This window comes from Thamnophis elegans, chromosome 1 (genome assembly GCF_009769535.1).
Source record: "Thamnophis elegans isolate rThaEle1 chromosome 1, rThaEle1.pri, whole genome shotgun sequence".
In the NCBI taxonomy this organism is placed as follows: domain Eukaryota; kingdom Metazoa; phylum Chordata; class Lepidosauria; order Squamata; family Colubridae; genus Thamnophis; species Thamnophis elegans.
Window position 1 is genome coordinate 162371249 of NC_045541.1, and position 22451 is coordinate 162393699.

Genomic DNA, 22451 nt, shown 5'->3' on the forward strand with positions numbered 1-22451 from the left:
TTTTTCTGGCCAACCGAGCCTGCACGGCACTCATGACCCCTTCGCAATTGTCCTGAAGTTCAACCACGTCCACTGCCTTGAAGATGAGGCTGGCGCGGCCGGGCCCCAGGGCCGAGGCTAAGACAGCAAACGCCTCCAAGGCGGCGTGACGGACCCGGCGCTTGCTATCGGCCAGAGCCGGAGCAAGGGTGGCCACCAGTTTGGGCAGCTCGAAGTCCTCGCTGGGGAAGGTGAGGAGAGCAGCAATGGAGATGGCCAGGACCACCTCGCGGACGCGGGAGTTGCGGTGCTGCAGGTGCTCGGGGCGCAGCAGGAGATCCAGCACGGGCTGAGGGCCAGCGGCCCGCATCAGGCCCAGGAAGAGTTGGTGGGTACTCCTGGCGGATGGCCAGCTTGGCGTCGCCCAGCACTTTGGCTGCGGCCGCCACCAACGGCTCCAAGCGGCAGCGGCTCCCCGCCGCCGGGCCTAGGCGGACAGCCAGCAGGCGCAGCCCTTCCAGCGCCCCCAGCGCCACTTTGAAGTTCGAGTCGTCCAGCAGAGCCCCGCAGCAGGCTGAGCAGCCCGAGGAGGCTGGGCGGCGGCAAGCAGGCCAAGGCCGCCCCCGGAGCCTCTCCCAGAACCCGCTTTAGCTGCTCCATGGCGCCCACCCGGCCTCGGTAGTCGTGCTGGTCCAGCAGCCGCGCGTGCAGTTCCGACGGGACCAGCCCGAAGCGCAGCGGCGCGACTCCCGGTTGGGAGAGCGGCGGGACGCGGCCTGCAGGGAAAGAAGCGGCGGGCGCCTCCCGTTGCTCCCCGCCGCCCCCTCCTCCTCCGCCGGAGGCGCCCCCTTCCTGCTCTTCCTCTCTGGCCATGCCCCTCTCCAGGGCTTTACCCGGCTGCCCCGCCAGCCCGCCCCGAGGCCGCCGCCGCCGGGCCCTCACAGGGGAGCATCGCCGTCTCCAGGGAAACGCGTCACCGCCGCTCCCGCCGCCTCCTTTCGCCGCCTCGGCCACGACGGAGGCCTCATTGCGCGTGCGCACGGACGCCCAGCCGAGGGAGGAGACATCGGCGCCTGTCAATCGTTTTGATAGGAAACGTCGAAAGGAAGCCGCGAAGGCTGGCCAGAATGCTCAGGCGGGTCTCGCGGGCAAAGCATGCGCGGAACGCCTCGGCGCGCAGTGCGCGCCGGGTTATGTAGTCCAATCCCCCCATGAAACAGGCCAAAGGCCTAAATCAAGGGTCCCCAAAACTTGGCAACTTTAAGACTGGTGGACTTCAATTCCCAGAACTCTGGGAGATGAAGTCCATCAGTCTTAAAGTTGCCAAGTTTGAAGACCTCTGACCTAAATGGTGCTATAATTATCTACCCACCCAGGGAAGGTTTATTTTTGCTTTCTTTCAAATGTAAAATTGGAATGTACAATTGTGATAACTCATCTCCCCGTAAGCGGTGGAAAAGGCTGCCGGGGGTCGAAATTTTGGAGGAGGAGGGAGGAGTCTTTGGATCTTTAGCGGAAATAACGCAGCCAGCCGTCGCCTCTTTCCCTTCTCCTCTTCCGCTGCCTCTGGCTGTGTTGTTGTGCCTGGAAGGAGCCCGCTGAGGCCCTCCCGCCCGACTGGTCTGCCGTCCCCTGAGTCCGGTGAGTGACCCTTCCCCGCGATATTAATTGTGAGGATTGGAGGAATTTGGGCGGGAAAGAACGTGGCTCGATTACGAGATCGAGGGGGGTAAAATTCCAGCATAATATGAGACGGAGGTTGGAAGGGATGACTGGCTGGGGGAGGTTTTGTTTTTATTTATTTGGTTTCTCAACATGTCTGAGAAAACAAGTAGAAGTATGCATATAACATATAAGCATAAGTGTAAGGTCCTTGTTTTTCTCCGTTCCTCGCCCTCCTTTGCAAATGGGGTGTGATGGGTATTTGTTAAAAACATTTTCGGTTCTTGGCAGGTTAAGGTACCTTGTCGTCTTTACGCGCTCGGCAACTATTCCCCACCCTCCCCCAAATAGTATTGGAACAGTCGGCTGGCAGTTGGGGTTACTAGACCTGAATGCAAGAACAGAAAGTGATTGACTTGGTTTTCAAATGAATTGATAGCATTTCTGTCATGTCTAATATGTCTGTCTGAGACAAGAAAATTCGTTTTAAAAGTTGATCATTTGCCTTGGACCGAGGTTATCATAATCAAATATAAAGGTAAAGGTAAAAGTTCCCCTCGCATATGCGTGCTAGTTGTTCCCAACTCTAGGGGGCGGTACTCATCTCTGTTTCAAAGCCAAAGAGCCAGCACTGTCTGAAGACGTCTCTCTGGTCATGTGGCTGGCATGACTAAATGCCAAAGACACACGGAACACTGTTACATTCCCACCAAAGGTGGTCCCTATTTTTCTATTTGCATTTTACATGCTTTCGAACTGCTAGGTTGGCAGAAGCTGGGACTAGTAACGGGAGCTCACTCCGTTAGGCAGTGCTAGGGATTCGAACCACCAAACTGCCGACCTTTCTGATCGATAAGCTCAGTGTCTTAGCATCTGAGCCACTGCGTCCCCTATAATCAAATATACATGCTGTAAATTGCTGGTTTTCAAATGTAGATTTTAACTTTTTGTTGTGGGAGGGGAAGAATAATGTAGGGACCTGTGGTGGCTCTGGAAAATTCACGTTTTACTAATTATTGTGATGAAGACATCCAAAGTAATATTCACCAGAAATGAATGAGCATTCCCATAGTCATAAAAATTCAAGGAGCTTAAAGATAAGCACTTAAGAGTTTGTTGTAAAGTTTTATACTTTGACACAGAAAGGTTACTTTAATGACTCACTAGTTGTTTGCTTTCTGTACATTCTAAAGCAGCTTTTTGGGGATTTTAAAGTGTTGCCCTGCTAGTGCACATAAACCAAACAGTATAACATAGAGCATATATAACCATACTGTGGTTATTGTCTTATTGCTAACTTTAGGCAGACTTGTATTTTCTGCTCCATACTACTAATGTTTCAGACTCAAATTTTCTATTTCAGTACAGTTCTTTTTATTATTGTTATTCAATCAGTAAATCACTGCAAATAAAAAGTAGTTTTATGTGTGTATATACACATACATATGTGTGTGAAAAGAATATAATTTGGGTGTGTAGAGAGAATATGAAAATCTCTTTACAATAGAGTTTCAGTATTTCTATCCAAAAGAAAGCAGAAAAAGATAAAGATAAGCTTGGTGATTTTTAAAAATAGGAATGATTTGAAATAAAATGCAGAGAGATAATCTGTTGACATTCCTAATCTCAAGAGAGGCTATTTCATAATGTTAATACCGTATTGGAAAACAAGCACATTCTGGTTCCATTCACTTCCTATGAAACTTTGCAGGAGATCCTTGAATGGGCCAAATCTGGTTGGAATACATAGGAGCCAAGCCATATAAGTCAAACTAGACTTTAAAATTCACCTAGAAATCCATTGGTAACCAATGCAGAGTTCACAAAATTAGTATAATGTGACTCAAGTGGCTCAATAAACAGACTGTTGCATTTTGCATCAGATGCAGTTTTTGAGAAGTCTTCAAAGTTTCCCTATATCAAAGACATTGCATTGTGATAAGGGCACGAGTCCTTATATTGCTTTGTATGTATCAAAAGTATATTAGCTAAAACTTTATGAAAATGTGTTTTAAATTTATTTAACAGATGGACCAGTCATCTCCAACCTATATGATTGCTAATCTAATTCCCCTGCATTCAGAGCAACTCCTGCAAGGCCTGAACTTACTCCGCCAGCACCATGAACTTTGTGATGTCATCCTTCGGGTTGGAGATGTCAAGATCCATGCCCATAAAGTTGTGCTTGCTAGTATCAGTCCATATTTCAAAGCCATGTTTAGTGGCAATCTCTCTGAAAAAGAAACTCTGAAGTAGAATTCCAATGCATTGCAGAAGCAGCTCTGCAGGCCATAGTGGAATATGCCCTATACTGGGACTGTATTCATATCACAGGACACTGTGGATCACTTCTCCCCGCTGCCAATCTCTTGCAAATCAAGCTTGTGCTGAAAGAATGTTGTACCTTTTTAGAAAACCAGCTGGATCCTGGCAATTGTCTTGGTATCTCCCGTTTGCAGAGACCTTATGGCTGCCAGATCTGTACTCGGCTGCCATAAATATATTTGTCAGAACTTTGAAGATGTTGTCAGACAGAAGAGTTCTTTGAACTTACCCATTCTGAGCTGGAAGAAAATTGTTTCAATGACTGCTTGAATGTGGTTACGGAGGAAATGGTTTTTTATGCGCTGGAATCTTGGATCAAATATGATGTGCAGGTGCGTCAGAAATTTCTGGCGCAGCTACTTCACTGTGTACGACTGCCTCTGTTGAGTGTTAAATTTCTCACGAGACTTTATGAAGCCAATCATCTCATTCGTGATGACCATACCTGTAAACACCTGTTGAATGAAGCCTTGAAGTACCATTTCATGCCTGAACACAGACTTTCATATCAAACTATACTAACTACCCGTCTTCGCTGCCCTCCTAAAGTGCTCTGTGCAGTGGGAGGAAAAGCTGGACTCTTTGCTTGTTTGGAAAGGTGAGAATAACAGCCACAAGAACAAAAAACACCCTGGGTTTAAGCAGGCTTGTCTTGCTAACCTCTTCTGTCACAAGTCAAAGAAGCTAGTGGAGCCTATCTCTGAAGAAACTATACAGGTTTTGACAACCTTACAGTGGCTTGTCATGCCATAGTAGAAAAAGGGATAGTCTGGAATGCAGAAGCCTTAGAAAAGGATATAATTGACCAGGGTGTTACAATTTGAATATTCTTCATTTTTCTGCTGCTCTCACTATCACAGCCTGAATTATTAACAATCGTTTAGTCCAGGAATTTATTTATATCTTAATCATATCAGTCTATTTATCCCATTTACTAAAAAGGAACAGAAGGTTTCCCCCCCCACACACACACACAATTAAGTATAAAGTGGAAGTATAAATAAGAACTGCAAATCTAACTTCTGTTCTGTTAGACGTAGGAATGGTCTTATAATTTTTCTTTGTCAACTGTCAGGGTTGTTACTACAACAAAGAATATATTGAGGTTAATTATCCGGTAATCAGTTTCATTGCCTAAAATTGCTAGCTGTAAAATATATGACAGCTCATATTTAGAAAGTCAACAACTCACTTATGACCCTGCCTCACCTTTTTGCTTGACTATATTACCTCCAAATGTTGAGTAGTAGTTTTATTAAAGCACCATGGAATGGATATTGCTGTTAGTTTAAATTCCCTTTCTTCCTTGTAATCCTTTGCTCAGGCCACTCTAAAGATTTAGGAAATCTTGCAGAGTAGATTTTGTGTGAACTGTTTATACGTTTAACCTTCTTTTACAGCAGCAGTAAATTGAAAGACTATGAAAGATAGATGGAGAAACTAGCTAGGATGGCTTCACTCTCCAAATTTTGCCAATTATCTGAATTTAAGTTTATGTATTTACTAACAAATTTATATAGCCACCCAATTCATACGCAGGTGACACTAGTGGCTTATAACATTTGAAAACACCCACCACATAATAACTCATAAAAAATTCCACTCTCATGACAACAGCAACATAATCAAATCAGCCTTCATCTCCCTTCATCTCCATTAGTGACCATATTTTTAGGGCCTTTCAGTTCTGGTGAGCAATCTTTTCATTAATTTCAAAGTTTAATAACATTTGTATGCCGGCCAATCCCGTAGGACTCCGGGCGGCTAACAATATAATTAAGGAGGTAAGTTGTTTTTCAAAACAATAAGCTCTGTTTTGATAAATTTTGAATGATATAAAGTGTTGTGATCACAAGAATACTGGGTGATAGTATCCCCTATGTCCGTGATTGTGAGCCTATGGCATGCGTGCCACAGGTGGCATGCGGAACCATTTGTTAGGGCATGCGAGGTGTTGCCCTGTCAGCTCCAGGGCATTGGCCAGCTGACTTCAGTCATTTTTCTTCCTCCGGAGGCTTTAGTCTGTCCCCAAACTTACGGTTTGCACGTTGGGTTGTTTTTCATCCTCCGGAGTCTTCAGGGAAGCCTCCTGAAGCCTCCGGGGTGGGGGGAGGCCATTTTCACCCTCCCCAGGCTCTTAGAAAGCTTCTGAAGTCTGAGGAGGGTGAAAACGGGTCCATCGCGCACCAAAAGGAGGGGGAGGGTAGGAATCACGCCTGTATGTGCGGGGGGAGGGTCATGCACATAGAATTATGGGTGTGGGCACACTCGCCCGTGCTCTCCCCCGCTTTTGGCATGCGATGGCAAAAGGGTTAGCCATCACTGCCCTATGTGTTCTCAGAACAAATCAAATAATGATAGTTTCATATAAATAAATATGCAAGTAAAATTACTTTTAATATTTGTTATCCTGAATTTCTTTCCAAATCTTACGATTTAGAGACTGGTTACATACCTCAAACTGAGCAGCAGTTTTGTTTATAATTAGTTTGATGAATATGCTACAGAGATCACACTTAGCTGCTAAACCATCAGCTATTATTTACAAGCCACAATGACTTAGTTTACCCAAAGCATTAAGGCTAAACCAAACCATATATGGTTTAACACAAAACATTAATTCAGTTACAATGTTTTTGTCTGTAGGGGTCCATTTAGAAGATGGGTTCAGTATCAAGCAACTCAAACCAGCATTAAAAAAATATGTTGGAAATAAATAGACATGGGATAAAAGTGTTTAAATTCCATTGGGGATATCACCTTTTGATATATTGAACTTTTTGCCTCATGATTGTTTTTTTGTCTTCTTCAGTGTTGAGATGTATTTTCCTAAGAATGACTCTTGGATAGGCTTAGCACCTCTGAGTGTTCCTCGCTATGAATTTGGAATCTGTGCCCTTGATCAGAAAATCTATGTAATTGGAGGAATTGCAACCCACATGTGTCAAGGCATCAACTATCGGAAGCATGAAAGCTCTGTGGAATGCTGGGACCCTGATACAAATACTTGGACATCGATTGAGAGTATGAACAAGAGCCGAAGTACACTGGGCGTAACAGTTTTGTCACGAGAAATCTATGCCTTGGGAGGTTATGATGGACAGTCCTACCTGCAATCCGTGGAGAAATATATTCCAAAAGTGAAGGAGTGGCAACCTGTTGCACCAATGAACAAAACCCGGAGTTGCTTTGCTGCAGCTGTTTTAGATGGAATGATTTATGCCATTGGGGGCTATGGTCCAGCTCATATGAACAGGCAAGTGCAAGTTTAAGCTTGGCAGTTTATTGTAGTTGTTGTTAAACATTATTGATTTGATCTGATCATATAATTATATGGGCACCCTCTCATGGAAAACGACTCTGGGTGCTATACAGCAAAACAATAATATGCAGGACCCTCTACCTTATTAATTATTCCCAGTGTGACAATGCCTTCATAATTCATGCTTCAGGTAATTTGTCCAAGGAATTTCTTGGAATGTTTGTTAAAATTATTCTTGTGGGTTTTTTTTTTCAAAGAAATTACATATATTTGCTTAGGTCTTAAATCATACTGTGGTACTTATTGGTCATGTGCACACACATGTCAGAAACCAAGTGTTCATTCTAACTAAAAACTCCCTTTATGAGAGCAACTGGTTGATGATGTAAGATTAATTATATGATATTCCAGGCTTGTACAGAACAACATAATTTCATTACTGTAGCCTGAGGTTGTATTCCTGAGATAACCGTACACTGAAATGCTAACTACATTTTTTGCAAGTGTGTTGTGTAAATGTGCTTGGGGCTAATTTATTGTTGAGTGTGCTATGTTAATGCAATTTTCTAAAGTGTTAGGAAAATAATAATTAAATTAACTATGGGTAAGAACATAATGTGAACACGGCCTGGTAATTTTTCCCTATATGTCTGCTGGTTTAAATTAAAGCAAAAATTCCCCATATTAAACACATACAAAATTAGAGTGCAACTTGCCTACTACAGTAGAGGTTTATGTCATTTCACTCTAACCCAATCCATTCTGCAGACTTTTAATGGGCAATCCTCATTAATAAAAAGTTAAATCTGAAATTAAAAATTGTCCTAAACTTAATCAAAACTTGGTTATGCAAAGACCATTACAAACATGTAATAACACTGCTGTAGTATAATGTTCAAGTCTCTTTCCTATTATAGAAAAATAACACCACAATCACCTAACAGCACAAATTAGTATGTAATTTGTACGTGATTAATACTAAGGCAGCTTGAAAGTTCTTGAATGAAATGAAAGAGCCCCTGGAAGCCAATGTTTTAACTTAATTTATGGTCTGTTTGAAGAAAGAAAGCTTTGTGTTTCCCAAACGCCAAGGTTTTTTTTTTTTTCCTGTGGGGTGGAGTGGGGTTGCCAGCATTATAAACAGACCATTGGCTGCATTTAAAAAAAAAATTGGGATAGCATTAGCTTGTTGAGCTATTTTTGAGAGCAAGAGAATGCCAAGTGTTCTGTCCTAGGCTTCCTGATCCAGTAAAATGCACACAATTAAATCCAAAATCCTCTTTTTATGTTCCAAATAGTAGTAAAGAGTTCTACAGGAGGCTGCCATAAGCACCCACCTTTATCTTCTTTGAAAACACTGCCAAAGACTTAACTGGCAATTTGCTTGACAAGACCACACAGAGCAAAGAGTCCAAACGTATTTTCAGAAGGTAAACTGACTAGCATAAACCAAGTTGCTTCCTGCGAAGGCTCATGTGCCTTTGCTCCTCCTTTATGTCCTATGGGAGGGGCCAATGACCTCCAAACATGCGCACACAGGGAACGGGGAGAAATTTCCTGACAGTTAGAACAATTAACCAGTAAAACAACTTGCCTCCAGAAGTTGGGAATGCTCCAACACTAGAGGTTTTTAAGAAGAGATTGGACAATCATTAGTCTGAAATGGTATAAGGTTTCCTGCCTGGACTAGAAAACCTCCAAAGTCCCTTCCAACTCTGTTATTCTGTTCTTTCAAAGATCATAGGAAAAAAGGTAGTCCCTTTTCATTCCTTCTGGACTTTTATAGAAACCCAGTGGAAAGGCATTTAGAAAAATGCCCTGTTTTTTTTGCAGTTCAGAGAAATTTTGCAGGAAGAAGGACAAAAGAGAGTTGTGGTGCATATGACTGCACAGGTGTTTGTTATTGTTTGTTTGTTTGCCGGGAGGCGAGGTAATCTAGGAAATGGATTTACAGAATCCTATCCGTGATGGACTGTCTGGCCAAGTGATGGATGTAGAGCAAAACCAGGCAGCCCTGTTTGCTTGAGCGACATCAGATACAAAATTTTCCTGCCTTTACGCTGCTACAGGCAAATGTTTGAGTCTTTTGTTCTACATTTACTACCTTTTTACGTAATTTTTAGCTCTGTTTCATACTTTGTTTGCTATATGTGGAAATGTCTGTGGTACAGGTAGTCCTTGACTTAATGACAACAATTGATCCCAAAATTTATGTTGCTAAGCGAGAACTGTTAAGTGAATTTTGCCCCATTTTATGACCTTCCTTGCCACCACTGCACCTGTTAAGTTACTAAGACGGTTCTTAAATGAATCTGGTTTCCTCGTTGACTTTGCTTGTCAGAATGCCACAGACGGAGATCACATGACTCCAGGACACTGCAACCGTCATAAATATGAGTTAGCTGCTAAGCATCTGAATATTGATCATGTGACCATGGGGATGCTGCAATGGTCATAATTGTGAAAACTGGTCATAAGCTACTTTTTCAGTGGCATCATAACTTCAGACGGTCACTAAATGAACTGTTAGATGTCAAGGGCTACCTGTATTTTAATCATCAAAAGGACACACAACTCAATCCCATTAAACTAGGGTGAGGGGGTATTTTTGTATTGTGGCTAGATGCTATACTTCCCTTTATCTCCTCAATTGTATAATTGTCATACATTCATTGATTTAAAAAATAGTTGGTTTGTTTTATACCTTAAGCCGTATTCAATCCTTTCTCTCCTTTTGCTCCCTGATTTCTATCTTGACTACACAGTTTTATGTGCTATCAAAATACCTTGACTATAACTTGTATTATAGACTATCTCAAGAGGCCATTGAAGCTGCTTTCATGTGGGAATTGCAATTTGCTGGTTATCCCTCATGAAAGCAGCTACAGTACTAACTTGCAGTAATAGTAGAAATTCTGCTCATTAAATGCTGTTGTTTGTTTCCATCTGCAGTGTGGAACGTTATGATCCCAACAAGGACTCCTGGGAATCAGTTGCACCCATGGCAGACAAGAGAATAAACTTCGGTGTTGGGGTTATGTTGGGCTTCATTTTTGTAGTTGGAGGGCACAATGGTGTTTCTCATTTGTCCAGCATTGAACGATATGATCCACACCAAAAGCAATGGACTGTTTGTCATCCGATGAAGGAACCCCGAACTGGTAATAAACTTCTCAGTTTATTATCTAAACTCCTTCTGTTCAGTTGAATTTTGTTGTTCCTTTTTCATGTCACTTTGGGAGCAATTAAGTCTTACGGTTAATAAAAAAAAATCATCACTGAGTTCCCCCTTACTGTGCTAATTCAGTGCAAATGGGATATCGTGTAAGAATTCTCCAAAGTGCTATTCAGTTGTCTTTTCCTAAAAAACAAACTAACTTATCCTTGCTAGGATAAATATATATATAAAAAAACCTGGAAAAAAGAAGAGGGAGATATACTTGAACAGTATGTATATCATCAGTACTTTAAGACACGGGCAAACTGTTTACAACCAAAGACTGCATTTCTTTTTTTTTTTCCCTCTGAAAGCAAAAAGAACATGGTGATTATATTAATAAAGATGGTGGCACAAAACATTGGATCATTTAGGATTTCAGAGGGCTTCCTAGCACAAAATACATTAAACTTAGTTTTGTGGGAATGTAGATAGACAGCATGTCTATTCTAGAGTTAGACGTTTTTGTGGTTGAGTAGTAATATTGCTTAGATATTCATTTGATACTATTCTAGATCTTATAGCTGTTAATGAATCCAACTAAGCTGATTTTTTCTTACTCTTCTAGTAACTTCTATTTTTACAGGATCCTTTTCTGTGAGGCAGTTATCTATTTGGGAACTACTACATATTTTTGAATTTGCAAACATAACTTTATGTGTATAACATAGAATCACCCTTATTTCCATCCTGCTACTTCATTATTTGACTCAGGTGTTAGGGTCACAACAGATCTCTGCAAACTATAAAGCCCAGTCTGCAAAAGTAAATCTTCCTCTGGAAATACCACATTCTCTTCTCCTTCTTGTCCTGGGCTTGCAGCTAACAGGCATAGCGCAGGCAAATTTTGCAGAGTCCAAGGGGAGGTTGAGCTTATGAAGAAATAGTTACACAAGAGAAATGACTGGAGAAAGGATGACATCAGGAATAGGTGGCTGTCCTTGTGAGATTTCTGATGTTCACAGCTGAAGCATTTCTGGAGAGACAGCCCATTAGCAGCCATTTACTTATGAGGCAAACATTTTGATAGAAACAGGACTTCCCTCTCTGTTCAGCCTGATATCCAGTTTAGCAGAAAAAGCTTCCAAGCTAAGTGAAAATTTTTAGTTGATCAATTCACATACTTCTCAAATATCAATGACCACACCAAACAAACATGACACACAGAGGCCCCTCCCATGACCTCTGTTTCATTCAGTTTAACAATGACAACATCCTTTTCCCAATGTCTTGAGATGGCATTTAAAAAAGAAAATGAGAAAAGATAGAATCTCAGACTAACCAGAACATATACTCTCCCAAATCTCATCAGCATACACATGCAGTCTTCAATTCCTCAGTTGCACCTAGGAAATCATGTGGAGGAATTTGTCAAGGATATAACAGACAAAATTGCTTGGATCAGTTCTCAACTGGAAACCAAGCTTGGAACAGATCCATTGCAGGCGTGTCAAACTGGCAGCTTGCAGGCCAGATGCGTCACACGCAGGCCACACCCACCCCAGCTCCGTGAAGGGAAAAATGTTGTGATATGTCACATGACACTGAGTTTGACACCCGTGCATTAGAGACTTACCTGATTATCTTGGAGCAGTTTGATTCTGTTGGATCTGAGGAAGTGGACAAGGTCCTCAGAGCTGTTATTGCAACTGTTTATTAGATCCTTGATTCTAGAGAACAGAGCTATTTCAATCAAATTTTCAAGGATAAATTGCTGCTTTCTTCCTCAGCCAAAACTCTTTATGGCAGTAAAAGCATAATCTAGAGACCAAGAATTTGTTCCAGAAAGCATTTTCTGCCTAACCTATTTTCATGATATTGGAGTAATATTTGGCCATTTCTGTTCTGAGTTTCCTGTACTATTGTCTTTTGCTAGGCTCTATGATAGAGAAGGGCAGTGAAGAGATGAGTTGAAGGGAGAATTTTATAGGTGTTCCCCCCTCCCTCAAGAAAACACCTGATCTTTGCACATTTTCCACCCTCCACATTACAGCATTCATGATGATGATTAGGTTTTTACTTGCCATATATATATAACTCTTTAACACTTATTTAAATTGTGGGACTTGATTTTGTAATGTTAAATATATAAATATATTTTCTTTTTTCTTCCCCAATAGGAGTTGGTGCAGCTGTAATTGATACATATCTGTATGTAGTTGGTGGACATTCAGGGTCGTCTTATCTTAATACCGTACAGAAATATGATCCTATATCTGATAACTGGCTGGACACTGCTGGTATGATGTACTGCCGTTGTAATTTTGGCTTGACTGCACTTTGAAGAATATGTTTGAGGATGCAAGTAGCACTGAAGATGCCCGACCTGTACAAAGCAGAAGCTGTATTTCTTCAAGATGGGAGAAAGGAGAAATGACTTAATTGTAATGCAAACAGGTGAACCCCAAATGAGAATTGGATATTGCTGATAGGAAAGAAATGGAAGGAGGGAACATGGAACTGTCTTTTTAACGGGATCCAAATTGCACACTGTTATTGATCTGAAATATTTACCTTGATAAAAGAAGCACTGTGTTGCCTGCAATAGGCAAAAAAACCTCCTAAACTCAGAGCTTTGATCTTTATCTTCCTGTGACTGGAATTGCTAAAGGGTGGGATTATTTTACTGTGTTGCACAATCTTTCTAGATGTCTGTCTCCATATTTACATAGAGACCATGATTGCTTCACTTTTTTTTATGAACAGTTAAAGGGCTGCCTTTTCCCTCCACACATTACACAGGTTTTGTAAATATCTGATACTGTAATTTGTTTATCTGCACTTAATACGCCTCCTTTCGAAGTGGAGAGATAATTTACTGGAGGATAAGAATGGATAGCTATTTTCAGCGCAATGCATTTAAAGTTTTATTTTTATTCTTCTACTATGTACAGATCTATCTGTACATCTAAAAGGTAACCATTCTTGCCCTTTATCTGAAGGCCTACAGCTTTTAAGCTGGTAGGGAAAGCCCATGTGGCTTGGGTTTTATTAAAATAATGTGTAATGATATGCCAGCACCTATGTAAATGTTCCAGAAAGAAATATCTTCCACCTCTGTGCATACATTTATGGCCTGTAGCCAATGAGTGACTACAAAGAATGTACAACCAAATTTTCAGTGTGTACTGACTTTGACATGGTGCTAAACAATTAGATTGCTGAGATTGGTAGAAATGTTAAGAGGGATTGATTGAATATGAACAGGATTGAATTCAAGGCAATTTTTTGACTTTTTTTGTCATTGGTGATCTGGAAGATATATAATGATAGCTACTAAATTGAAATATAACTCTATTTTTCTTTTCTATTCCTGTGAGATTATCAAGCTTTTCTTATGCTAATATTTCTTAGATGAGCATGTTTGGTGAACAGAAGAAGCCTGAACAGATTAGAGAATGAAGGGAGTATTGATTTCCTTAGAAATAGTTCTCCTTTAAAAATGAATTAGATAACAATACTGGATATTTATCTCTGCATTCTTAGCAGCTTCCCCCAATCATTGCTTTGAGGTATCCTAGAACTCAGCAGAACTTTTTAGTAATGATTGGATTGTTCTGTAATAGGACAATTGCTCTAATAAATTGAACTTTGGTCATCCATAGATCACCCTGAAACTCACTGTTAAGGCTCTAAGAGAACAAGCATGACCCTATTTTTTAATATTATTTAATAATGATAACTGAAACTGTTTCTGCAGTTTTCTCTTTCAGGTACTTTTCAATGTATATTTCTGTTTTGTTGAAAGAGTTGTACTTCAATTCATTCTTGTCTGCCTTTTCTCCCTTTGAAAAGTACATTTCTCCTCATCTCCCTTTAGCATGATTTTTGGTAGTGTTCACAAACATGCAATAATAAGATGTTTGGCTAACTTGTATTCCGAGCCTTTTACTTCTGTCTACACAAAAGGGGAGATTATGGACTAATAACTTGTGCTCTGTAATAAGAATGGCAGCTAATCAAGCTGCAAAAGCTCTTCTTCTTCCATGAGCTAATCAATGTTCTAATTAAAACCAGAAGAGCACACTTCTTAAACTACTTAACATCATTTTTCTACCAACACTTGAAGATGTTATCAAATCCTAAAACTCTTGTTTAGGTGTTTGTGGAGTTAAGCAGAATTTTGAAGCAACTAACCATGAAACAAGCAATTTGTAATATGCTAGTTGATATCTGTTATGCAGCAATAATATCATAATGCAACATGTACATTGATTTTTTTTAATGCATGGAATTGTGTGCTTAGGACATTCTCATTCATTTCAGTGAAACTCGTTTGAGAGATCTGGATTCTGAAGAAAGCAATCATATGTGACAGAAGTAATTGCTTGTTGTGGATCAACAGCTATTCAGTTTGCATTCACAAAAAAAGCATATATATATATATGGTCTTTCTTCAAGCTGCCTTTGAATTTAGAAAAAATATATTGATGCTTGGTACTTGTTTGAGAAGTTGCTCACATAGTGAAATCTGGGAATCTGACAGAACAGCTCTAAACAAGGAGAGAGAGAAAAGGGATCACGAAGTGGAAAATGCTTTAAAAAAATCCCATTGTAACTGAAGGACTTAAGAAGAGTTCATCTGATTATCTGCCTTGTTCGTGCATGTTTTGCAAAGCATCCACTCAAACTGCTTTGACTGGCAGATCTGAACATCAGAGTTAAGGACATGTTTTGCTTCTGTTTTAAAAAAGGAGTGCAGACCGTGACATTTGATACTCTTCAGTACCCCTTTTGGGTGATGGCATGTACCCAGTAAGAAGTCAATTACTCTAAATATAGCACTTTTTGAGTTATTAGTAATCTCCAGGCAGTTTGAAGGTAGCCCTCGTTGTGCAGTTCAGCTAAGGACATGGTTGATTTAGTTGAGTCTGATATTTGTCCATAAGGATATTTGATTGATTGCTTTAATTGTGTAGAGCATCTGTATTAACAATGACTTAAGGCACAAATAGCTATTTTAGTCACAATTAGATTAATTCACTAGTGCAGTAGATACTATCTCTGTAGCAAGTACAGGGAATAATACTATATTTAAATAAACTCATCATAGTCACTTCTCTTTCACCATTCACTGAACTGCTCAAGTGTAGATAAATTGGACAACCAATTTTAAAATTTGTAGGCTGCAATAAGCTGCTTATAGCTCAGCATTACAGAGAAAGCCTTTCCTAAAATAGTACTTACCTTAACATCTAATTCCACAAAACCATTCAAGTGACTTACTTAATGATTAAGCAAAAGCACTTTAACGTTTCCTGGCTGTTTATTTTTAGATTTTTTTTCTTTGGTTTGGAAGAAAAATAATCCACAGCTTTGTACATAGGTAATATAGGGTAGCATTATATAAGTACGGTAATCCTCAACCTCACAACCATGATTGAGATGGAATTTCCATCAGTAAGTGAGGCTGTTGCTGACTGAGGTATGCCCAATTTTATGATCTCTTTTGCTGTGGCCATTAAGCAAATTGCTGCAGTCATTAATTGAAGCTGGCTTCCCCCATTGAATTTGTTTGTCAGAAGCCAGCTGGGAAGGTCTCAGATGGTGATCATGTAACCGTGGGATGCTGCACCCATTGTAAATGAATAGGAGTTGCCAAGCACCCAAATTTTGAGCATGTGACCATGGAGACACTGCCACAGTCCGAAGTATGAGGAACGGTCATAAGTCACTTTTTTCATCCCAGTCATCACTTTGGTTACTAAACAAATGTAGTTAAGGACTACCTGTAATCTTGATTGAAAGCACAACTCCAGAACCAGACACTGGTTCCAGTGCCAGCATCTGTTGTTATAGAATAATTTTTCTTCTCATAATACACTTTTCCATTCATGATAAATGAATATTTATGAGAGATAGTTGGCACCTTGGCTGGGTCTTTTTTTTCAGTCAAGAAATATTAAATGGAATAAAAGGGTTCCTGGAGATATGTCAGTAGGATCAGAGCCTCACAGTGATTAATATTTTTGTTATGTGGCAAACCTAGGCAGTCTTCTATTTCTATTTTTCTTCTTCTCTGTTTTGTCTTCTACCCCATCTACCAAGGTTCATTTGTTAACTCCTTCCATTCTATAACAGAATATGAGCTCACTCTCCTACTTGCCTTAAATCCCCTTTCATTCATGAAAGAACTGAGAAATAATTCCTTTTCTTTGCCTTACATGCTAATCTGTGTTTTCACTTCTGTGACCCAATTCTAAACCTCCATACACAGTAGCTTTGGTAAGATTCTCACCTGCACAGAGGGATTTATTGTGGATGTTAGGAGATGGGCAGTGTTGTTTTATGTTGCGTTCTCCTACCAGCAGAGTTTCATGTTCTTTCTCTCTCTGCCATCTTTCTTTACAAAGATGGTAGTTGAGTAAGAAGCCACCACATAATTTTCTCCTTTGTTTGCTAAATGTGGTCATGTTCTGTTGTTATTGCTACAGCATTTCATTTGAATGTGCACTGTTTTACTAAATAAATTAATGAAGACAAAGTTTGGTTGTATTTTTTTTAAATATCTAACTTGATTATCTTCATCTTTAAATACCACAGATAAGCCAGAAATATTCATTGGTAAACACACTTTTATTGGGAGGGTTGAGGATTTCAATCAAGCGCCCAGCCATAATGTGGCCTGTAATGGACATAAGATCTGCAAAAGCATCATTTTCATAATCACAATTGTATGTAATCAATTTAAAGTTAAAGAGAAAGGTAGGATGAAAGAACATACTTTCTGGATAAAGAATGATGGTTCAGTTTCTGTCGGATAAAATCGCTCGGATTCGGACGGACCTGGACTCCACTTGGACGGTACCAGCCGAGGTGCCGGGGGAAGGTCTTGATCGGATTTATGGAGCGAGTTTCAACTTGTCGCTCCTGAGGAAGTGGACAAGGCCATGGGAGCGGTGAGTGCCTCCACCTGTTTACTGGACCCGTGTCCCTCCTGGCTGGTCTCATCCAGCAGGGAGGTGACCTGTGGCTGGCTCCAGAGGATTGTTAACACCTCTCTTCGGGAGGGATCCTTCCCGCACCCCCTAAAGGATGTGGTGGTGAGACCCCTCCTTAAGAAACCTTCCCTGGATCCAGCCATTTTGAACAACTATCGCCCAGTCTCCAACCTCCCCTTCGTGGGGAAGGTTGTCAAGAAGGTGGTGGCCTTTCAACTCCGACGGACCTTGGATGAAACAGATTATCTAGATCCCTTTCAATCAGGTTTCAGGCCTGGTTACGGCACCGAAACTGCTTTGGTCGCGCTGATCGATGATCTCTGGCGGGCCAGGGATAGAGGACATTCCTCTATCCTAGTGCTTCTTGACCTCTCAGCGGCCTTCGATACCATCGACCATGGTATCGTTCTGCGACAGTTACGGGAGGTGGAAGTGGGAGGCACCGTCTTAAGGTGGTTCTCCTACCTCTCGGACAGGTCGCAGTCGGTGTTGGTTGGGGGACAGAGATCGACCCCTAGGCCCCTCAAATATGGGGTGCCGCAGGGTTCGGTCCTGTCCCCCCTCCTATTCAATATCTACATGAAGCTGCTGGGTGAGATCATGCGCCGGCACGGGATCAAATATCATCAATATGCGGACGATACTCAATTGTATCTGTCCGCCCCATGCCAACTCAGCGAAGCAGTTGAAGTGATGTGCCAGTGCCTGGAAGCTGTCAGGGTCTGGATGGGAGCGAACAAGCTTGCACTCAATCCAGACAAGACCGAGTGGCTATTGATGTTGCCTCCCAAGGATGGTCCAGACATTCCACCTCTTAGCCTGTGGGGTGAAGTTATATACCCCTCGGAGAAGGCTCGCAATTTGGGTGTCCTCCTGGATCCACAGCTGACGTTAGAACACCATTTGTCGGCTGTAACTAGGGGGGGCTTTGCCCAGGTTCGCCTGGTGCACCAGTTGTGGCCCTATCTCAACCGGGAGGCACTTCTGTTGCAGCAGATTGAGGTTTGCAATCTACTTATGAAAGACCAGGACTCGAGACCACAAAGGTGCGAGAGAAACAGGTTTATTGATGCATCGAGTTCAGCGTGCTAACACACCAAAATCTGAACTGCCTGGGCTCTGCCTAGGATGCTACTTTTATGCCATGTTCCACACTGTGCATTCTCAAGGCGTACACGAGACAAACATGACATTTCGAAAAGGAGTTCATTTTGGAAGGTTACAAACAGAGAAGTACATAGGAAAAATACAAAAAGAGAAGTTCTTATAATGTCCTAAGCTATCAGCTGTTTCACCTCTGTTCTATCTTACACCCACACCTGGCTTCCTGTGCCCCTCCTTTACAGCGTCTTGCCACACTGTTCCAGCACTATTTTTAATACTTAGGAGGAAGTTGGAGAGAAAATTCACTCAAGCTAAAGATCAAGCTAATGTGAAGTCATAGTTTTCAGCCTATTAGGACCACCTAAACTGGCCAGCCACTGGTGGGTTTACCTGTGCACCCCCTCCTGCATCACTTCGAATGGTCACTCACGCCCTTGTCACCTCAAGACTGGATTACTGTAACACGCTCTACATGGGGCTGCCCCTGAAGAGTGTTTGAAGACTGCAGCTGGTCCAGAATGCAGCTGCGCTAGCAATAATGGGTGTAGCTAGATACACCCGTTACACCTATCCTCCGTGAGCTGCACTGGCTCCCCATTGGTCTCCGGACCCGCTTCAAGGTGCTAGTCGTTACTTTTAAAGCCCTACATGGTATTGGACCTGGCTACCTGAGAGACCGCCTCCTGCCATTCACCTCCCAACGACCAATAAGATCGCACAGGTTGGGCCTCCTCCGGGTGCCGTCGACCGGACAATGCCGGCTGGCGGCCCCCCGAGGGAGGGCCTTCTCTGTAGCTGCACCGGCCTTGTGGAACGAGCTACCCGCAGAGATCTGGACACTTACTACTCTCCCGGCCTTCCGTAAAGCGACCAAGACCTGGCTGTTCCGGCAGGCCTGGGGCTGTTGATTAATATCCAGCCCCACTTGATTGAATGGATGATATATTAATTTTAATAATTGTATTTTTAAATTTTTATATGTTTTTATTTTTGTTATGAGCCGCCCAGAGTCCCAAGGGAGTGGGCAGCATACAAATCTTATTAAAGTGTCATTTTAGATGAATGTATCCAAATGGAGAAAGAAAGCAAAAAAAAAAAGGTTGGGGCCTGCTTTTTACTTTCCCTCTTATAACTGAGACACTTTAGTTCCTGGATTACAAAATTAGAATGACAACTAACAGATGAGCAGGAAAAACAAGAGAATCGAGGAGGGGATTGTTAGCACAACTTATAGAAAGAGGAATTAGACCAGAATTGCTTCAGAAAATATTTGAGGATTTACGCAAAAAGTTGTTTGCATTACTTAGTACTAAATGAACAACTTTGGAAGAGAGAAGTGACCAGACATGTAAAACTAATGATAAAGAATTTTTGAAAAGTAAGATAAAGTTATTTATGGAGAGATGAAAAGATGAACATGATACAGAGGCCAAAAAAATGATAAAAGTTCATAGAATTTGCAAAATTAGAAAGTGATGTCCTGGTGCATTTTGTTAAGAAGACAAGTTCTGTTACAAGCATTGTAATGCAAGATTGAAGAATAATATAGATGCATTTGTTCTTAAAGGAATTCAATTAAAATGAGTTTGTGTCCATCGTGTTTGAAGAGGACCTTGACATCTAATGGGTTGTGGGCTGTCCACAGTGTGTCTGCAGGCGGCTGGTAAAGCCTGTATGGGCACGGAATGTTCTGCACTTGTTGGGCACACATGTGTGGTGCACCAATGTTGCAGCATTGCAACTCTTGCTTTGTAGAGTGCTCGTTTCTCATGCTGTGGTTCTTCTGTCTTCAAATATCTGACATTTAATTAAATGTCAATTAAATACTGCATCAAAGAAAACAGTGCTTCTTTCTGACTGATAGACGTAAACAGAAAAATAAACTATATTTTGGGAGTATAAGATGCATTAGAGTATAAGATGCACCAAGATTTTGAAAGAGGCAAATAAAAAAAAACATTTTTTGCACTCTGCAGACCTCTCAAAATGGCCTGTTTTTCACAAAAACAGGCCATTTTTGTCAAAAAAAAAAGGGCATGCATAGCCTTTACGGGGCCTTATAGAATACTCCTGGGGGCTGGGGGGCATACATGAGCAAAAAATGGCCCGTTTGTTGCTCATTTTTGCCCTCCCCAAGCCCCCAGGAGCACTCTAAAAACCTCCTAAGGCTATGCACAGCCATTTTTGCAAAGGGGGTGGAGTTTCAGGAGACCAAAAAGGTTGTATTCAGTGTATAAGACACACCCAGATTTTCACCCTCTTTTTTGAGGGAAAAAGGTGCATCTTATTACTCCGAAAAATACAGTATTTTGATGGAACAAATTGCAAGAATGGTTTTTTACTTTCAAATAACATAGATTTTAACTGAATTCTGTGCAGGAAGCAAGAGAATATTTAGAATAATTCAAAACACGAGACAATACAGATGTGTGTGACCAGGATGAGTTTACACCAAAAACCTCTATACATGCAACTGGAAAATGAAAGTGATAGTCCTGAATTGGTTATAGCTGTTGACTTTCTAATTTTTAGCCTCATTATGGGATTACAATTGCTTAATATGGATTGTAAATGAACTACATACCCCTTAAAAGAGAAAAAAAAACATTATTTAAAAGAAATGAAACAAGGTATAATTTGATTACAAATACATATTAGATAATAGGATATTAAATATTTGACTTACAAAAATTTGGGGTGAATGATTTATCTCAGTAGGAACAAAAAAGAATTTCTAAAAAAAGAATTTTAGATACACGAAAATACATCTCAGAATAGCAAGCCTTCTAGGCAAAAGCCAACTTTCATTTTGTACTAGAGGTAGTCCTCCACTTACAACCACAATTGAGCCCAAAGTTTCTGTTGCTAAGTTGTTAAGTGAATTTTGCCCCAATTTTACCAATTTGTTGCCAGGATTGTTAAGTGAATCACTGCAGTTGTTAAATTGGTAACACAGTTGTTAAGTGCATCTGGATTTCCAATTGACTCTGCTTGTCAGAAAGTCACAAAAGGGGATCACATGATCCCGGCAACCATCATAAATACATGCCCGTTGCCAAGAATCTGAATTTTGATCTGTGACTGTGGAAATGCTGCAATATTGTGTGAAAAATGATCGTCACAATTTTTAGTGCTGTCGTAACTTTGAATGGTCAGTAAATAAACTCCTGTAAATTGTGGACGATCTGTATTGCTCCATGATAAACTCCTATCTACTATAACAAACTGTCTCTGAAGATGAACATTATTTAGATATTTTGGGTGGAGTGCCCAATTTAAATATCTCAAATTAATTTCTTACAACAATCCCTTACACAATCTTCTTGTTGCAACCACATCTGGAATTATTAGCAACTCAATTGTTAAGAGAAATGGTTCATAAGTCAAACCATGACTCTATTTATGATCTTGTTTTAGTTTTAACTGCAAACCGTCCACCTAGGAGGCAATCATTAAAACAACAACAACCTGTAGAGGTGTATAGTTTACTTCAGTCTAAGTTCCTAGTATCTTGCTTTGTTCCATTTATTTCTTAGACTGAAAGTGCGATGATGATACAATATGAAACAGAAAGCTGCCTCCCTGAACCTTTTTAACCCTGTCCAAACACATTGGGTAGAATATCACCCAATGAATATCTTAAATATCTCAAACCTATATGAAGAGGAGATTCCAGTTAATTCGGAAAAGGGGGATTTTTTAAACATTGTTCTGTGGCACATTAGGATCCTTCAATTAAGGTCCCACTTACACTTTGGAGAAGGAATTTGGGAGGGTTCTGGAATTACTCCATTTTTACTACCATTGGGAAGGAGATATAGAAGCATAGCCAGGCGCAAACAAGCTGAAGAACAGTTTTTATCCCTGAGCTGTCAGACTCTTGAATGTGAAATAACATCGTTCATAAGTAAGTAGTATGATGGACTTACAGGGCCTGGGCAAGATATAACTTGTTCACACT

The 22451-nt window shown here is 41.0% G+C and overlaps 1 protein-coding gene across 1 annotated transcript; it reads left to right on the forward strand.

Moving 5' to 3' along the window:
- Window positions 1-1373: 1373 nt before the first annotated feature.
- KLHL28 (kelch like family member 28) lies at window positions 1374-16148 on the forward strand. Its single transcript, XM_032237520.1, is given in 10 exon segments — window positions 1374-1620; window positions 3670-3880; window positions 3883-3947; window positions 3949-3982; window positions 3985-4117; window positions 4119-4159; window positions 4162-4564; window positions 6779-7222; window positions 10181-10389; window positions 12566-16148. Coding segments are annotated over 9 exon segments (1704 nt in total). The 5' UTR covers window positions 1374-1620; the 3' UTR covers window positions 12730-16148.
- Window positions 16149-22451: the final 6303 nt, after the last annotated feature.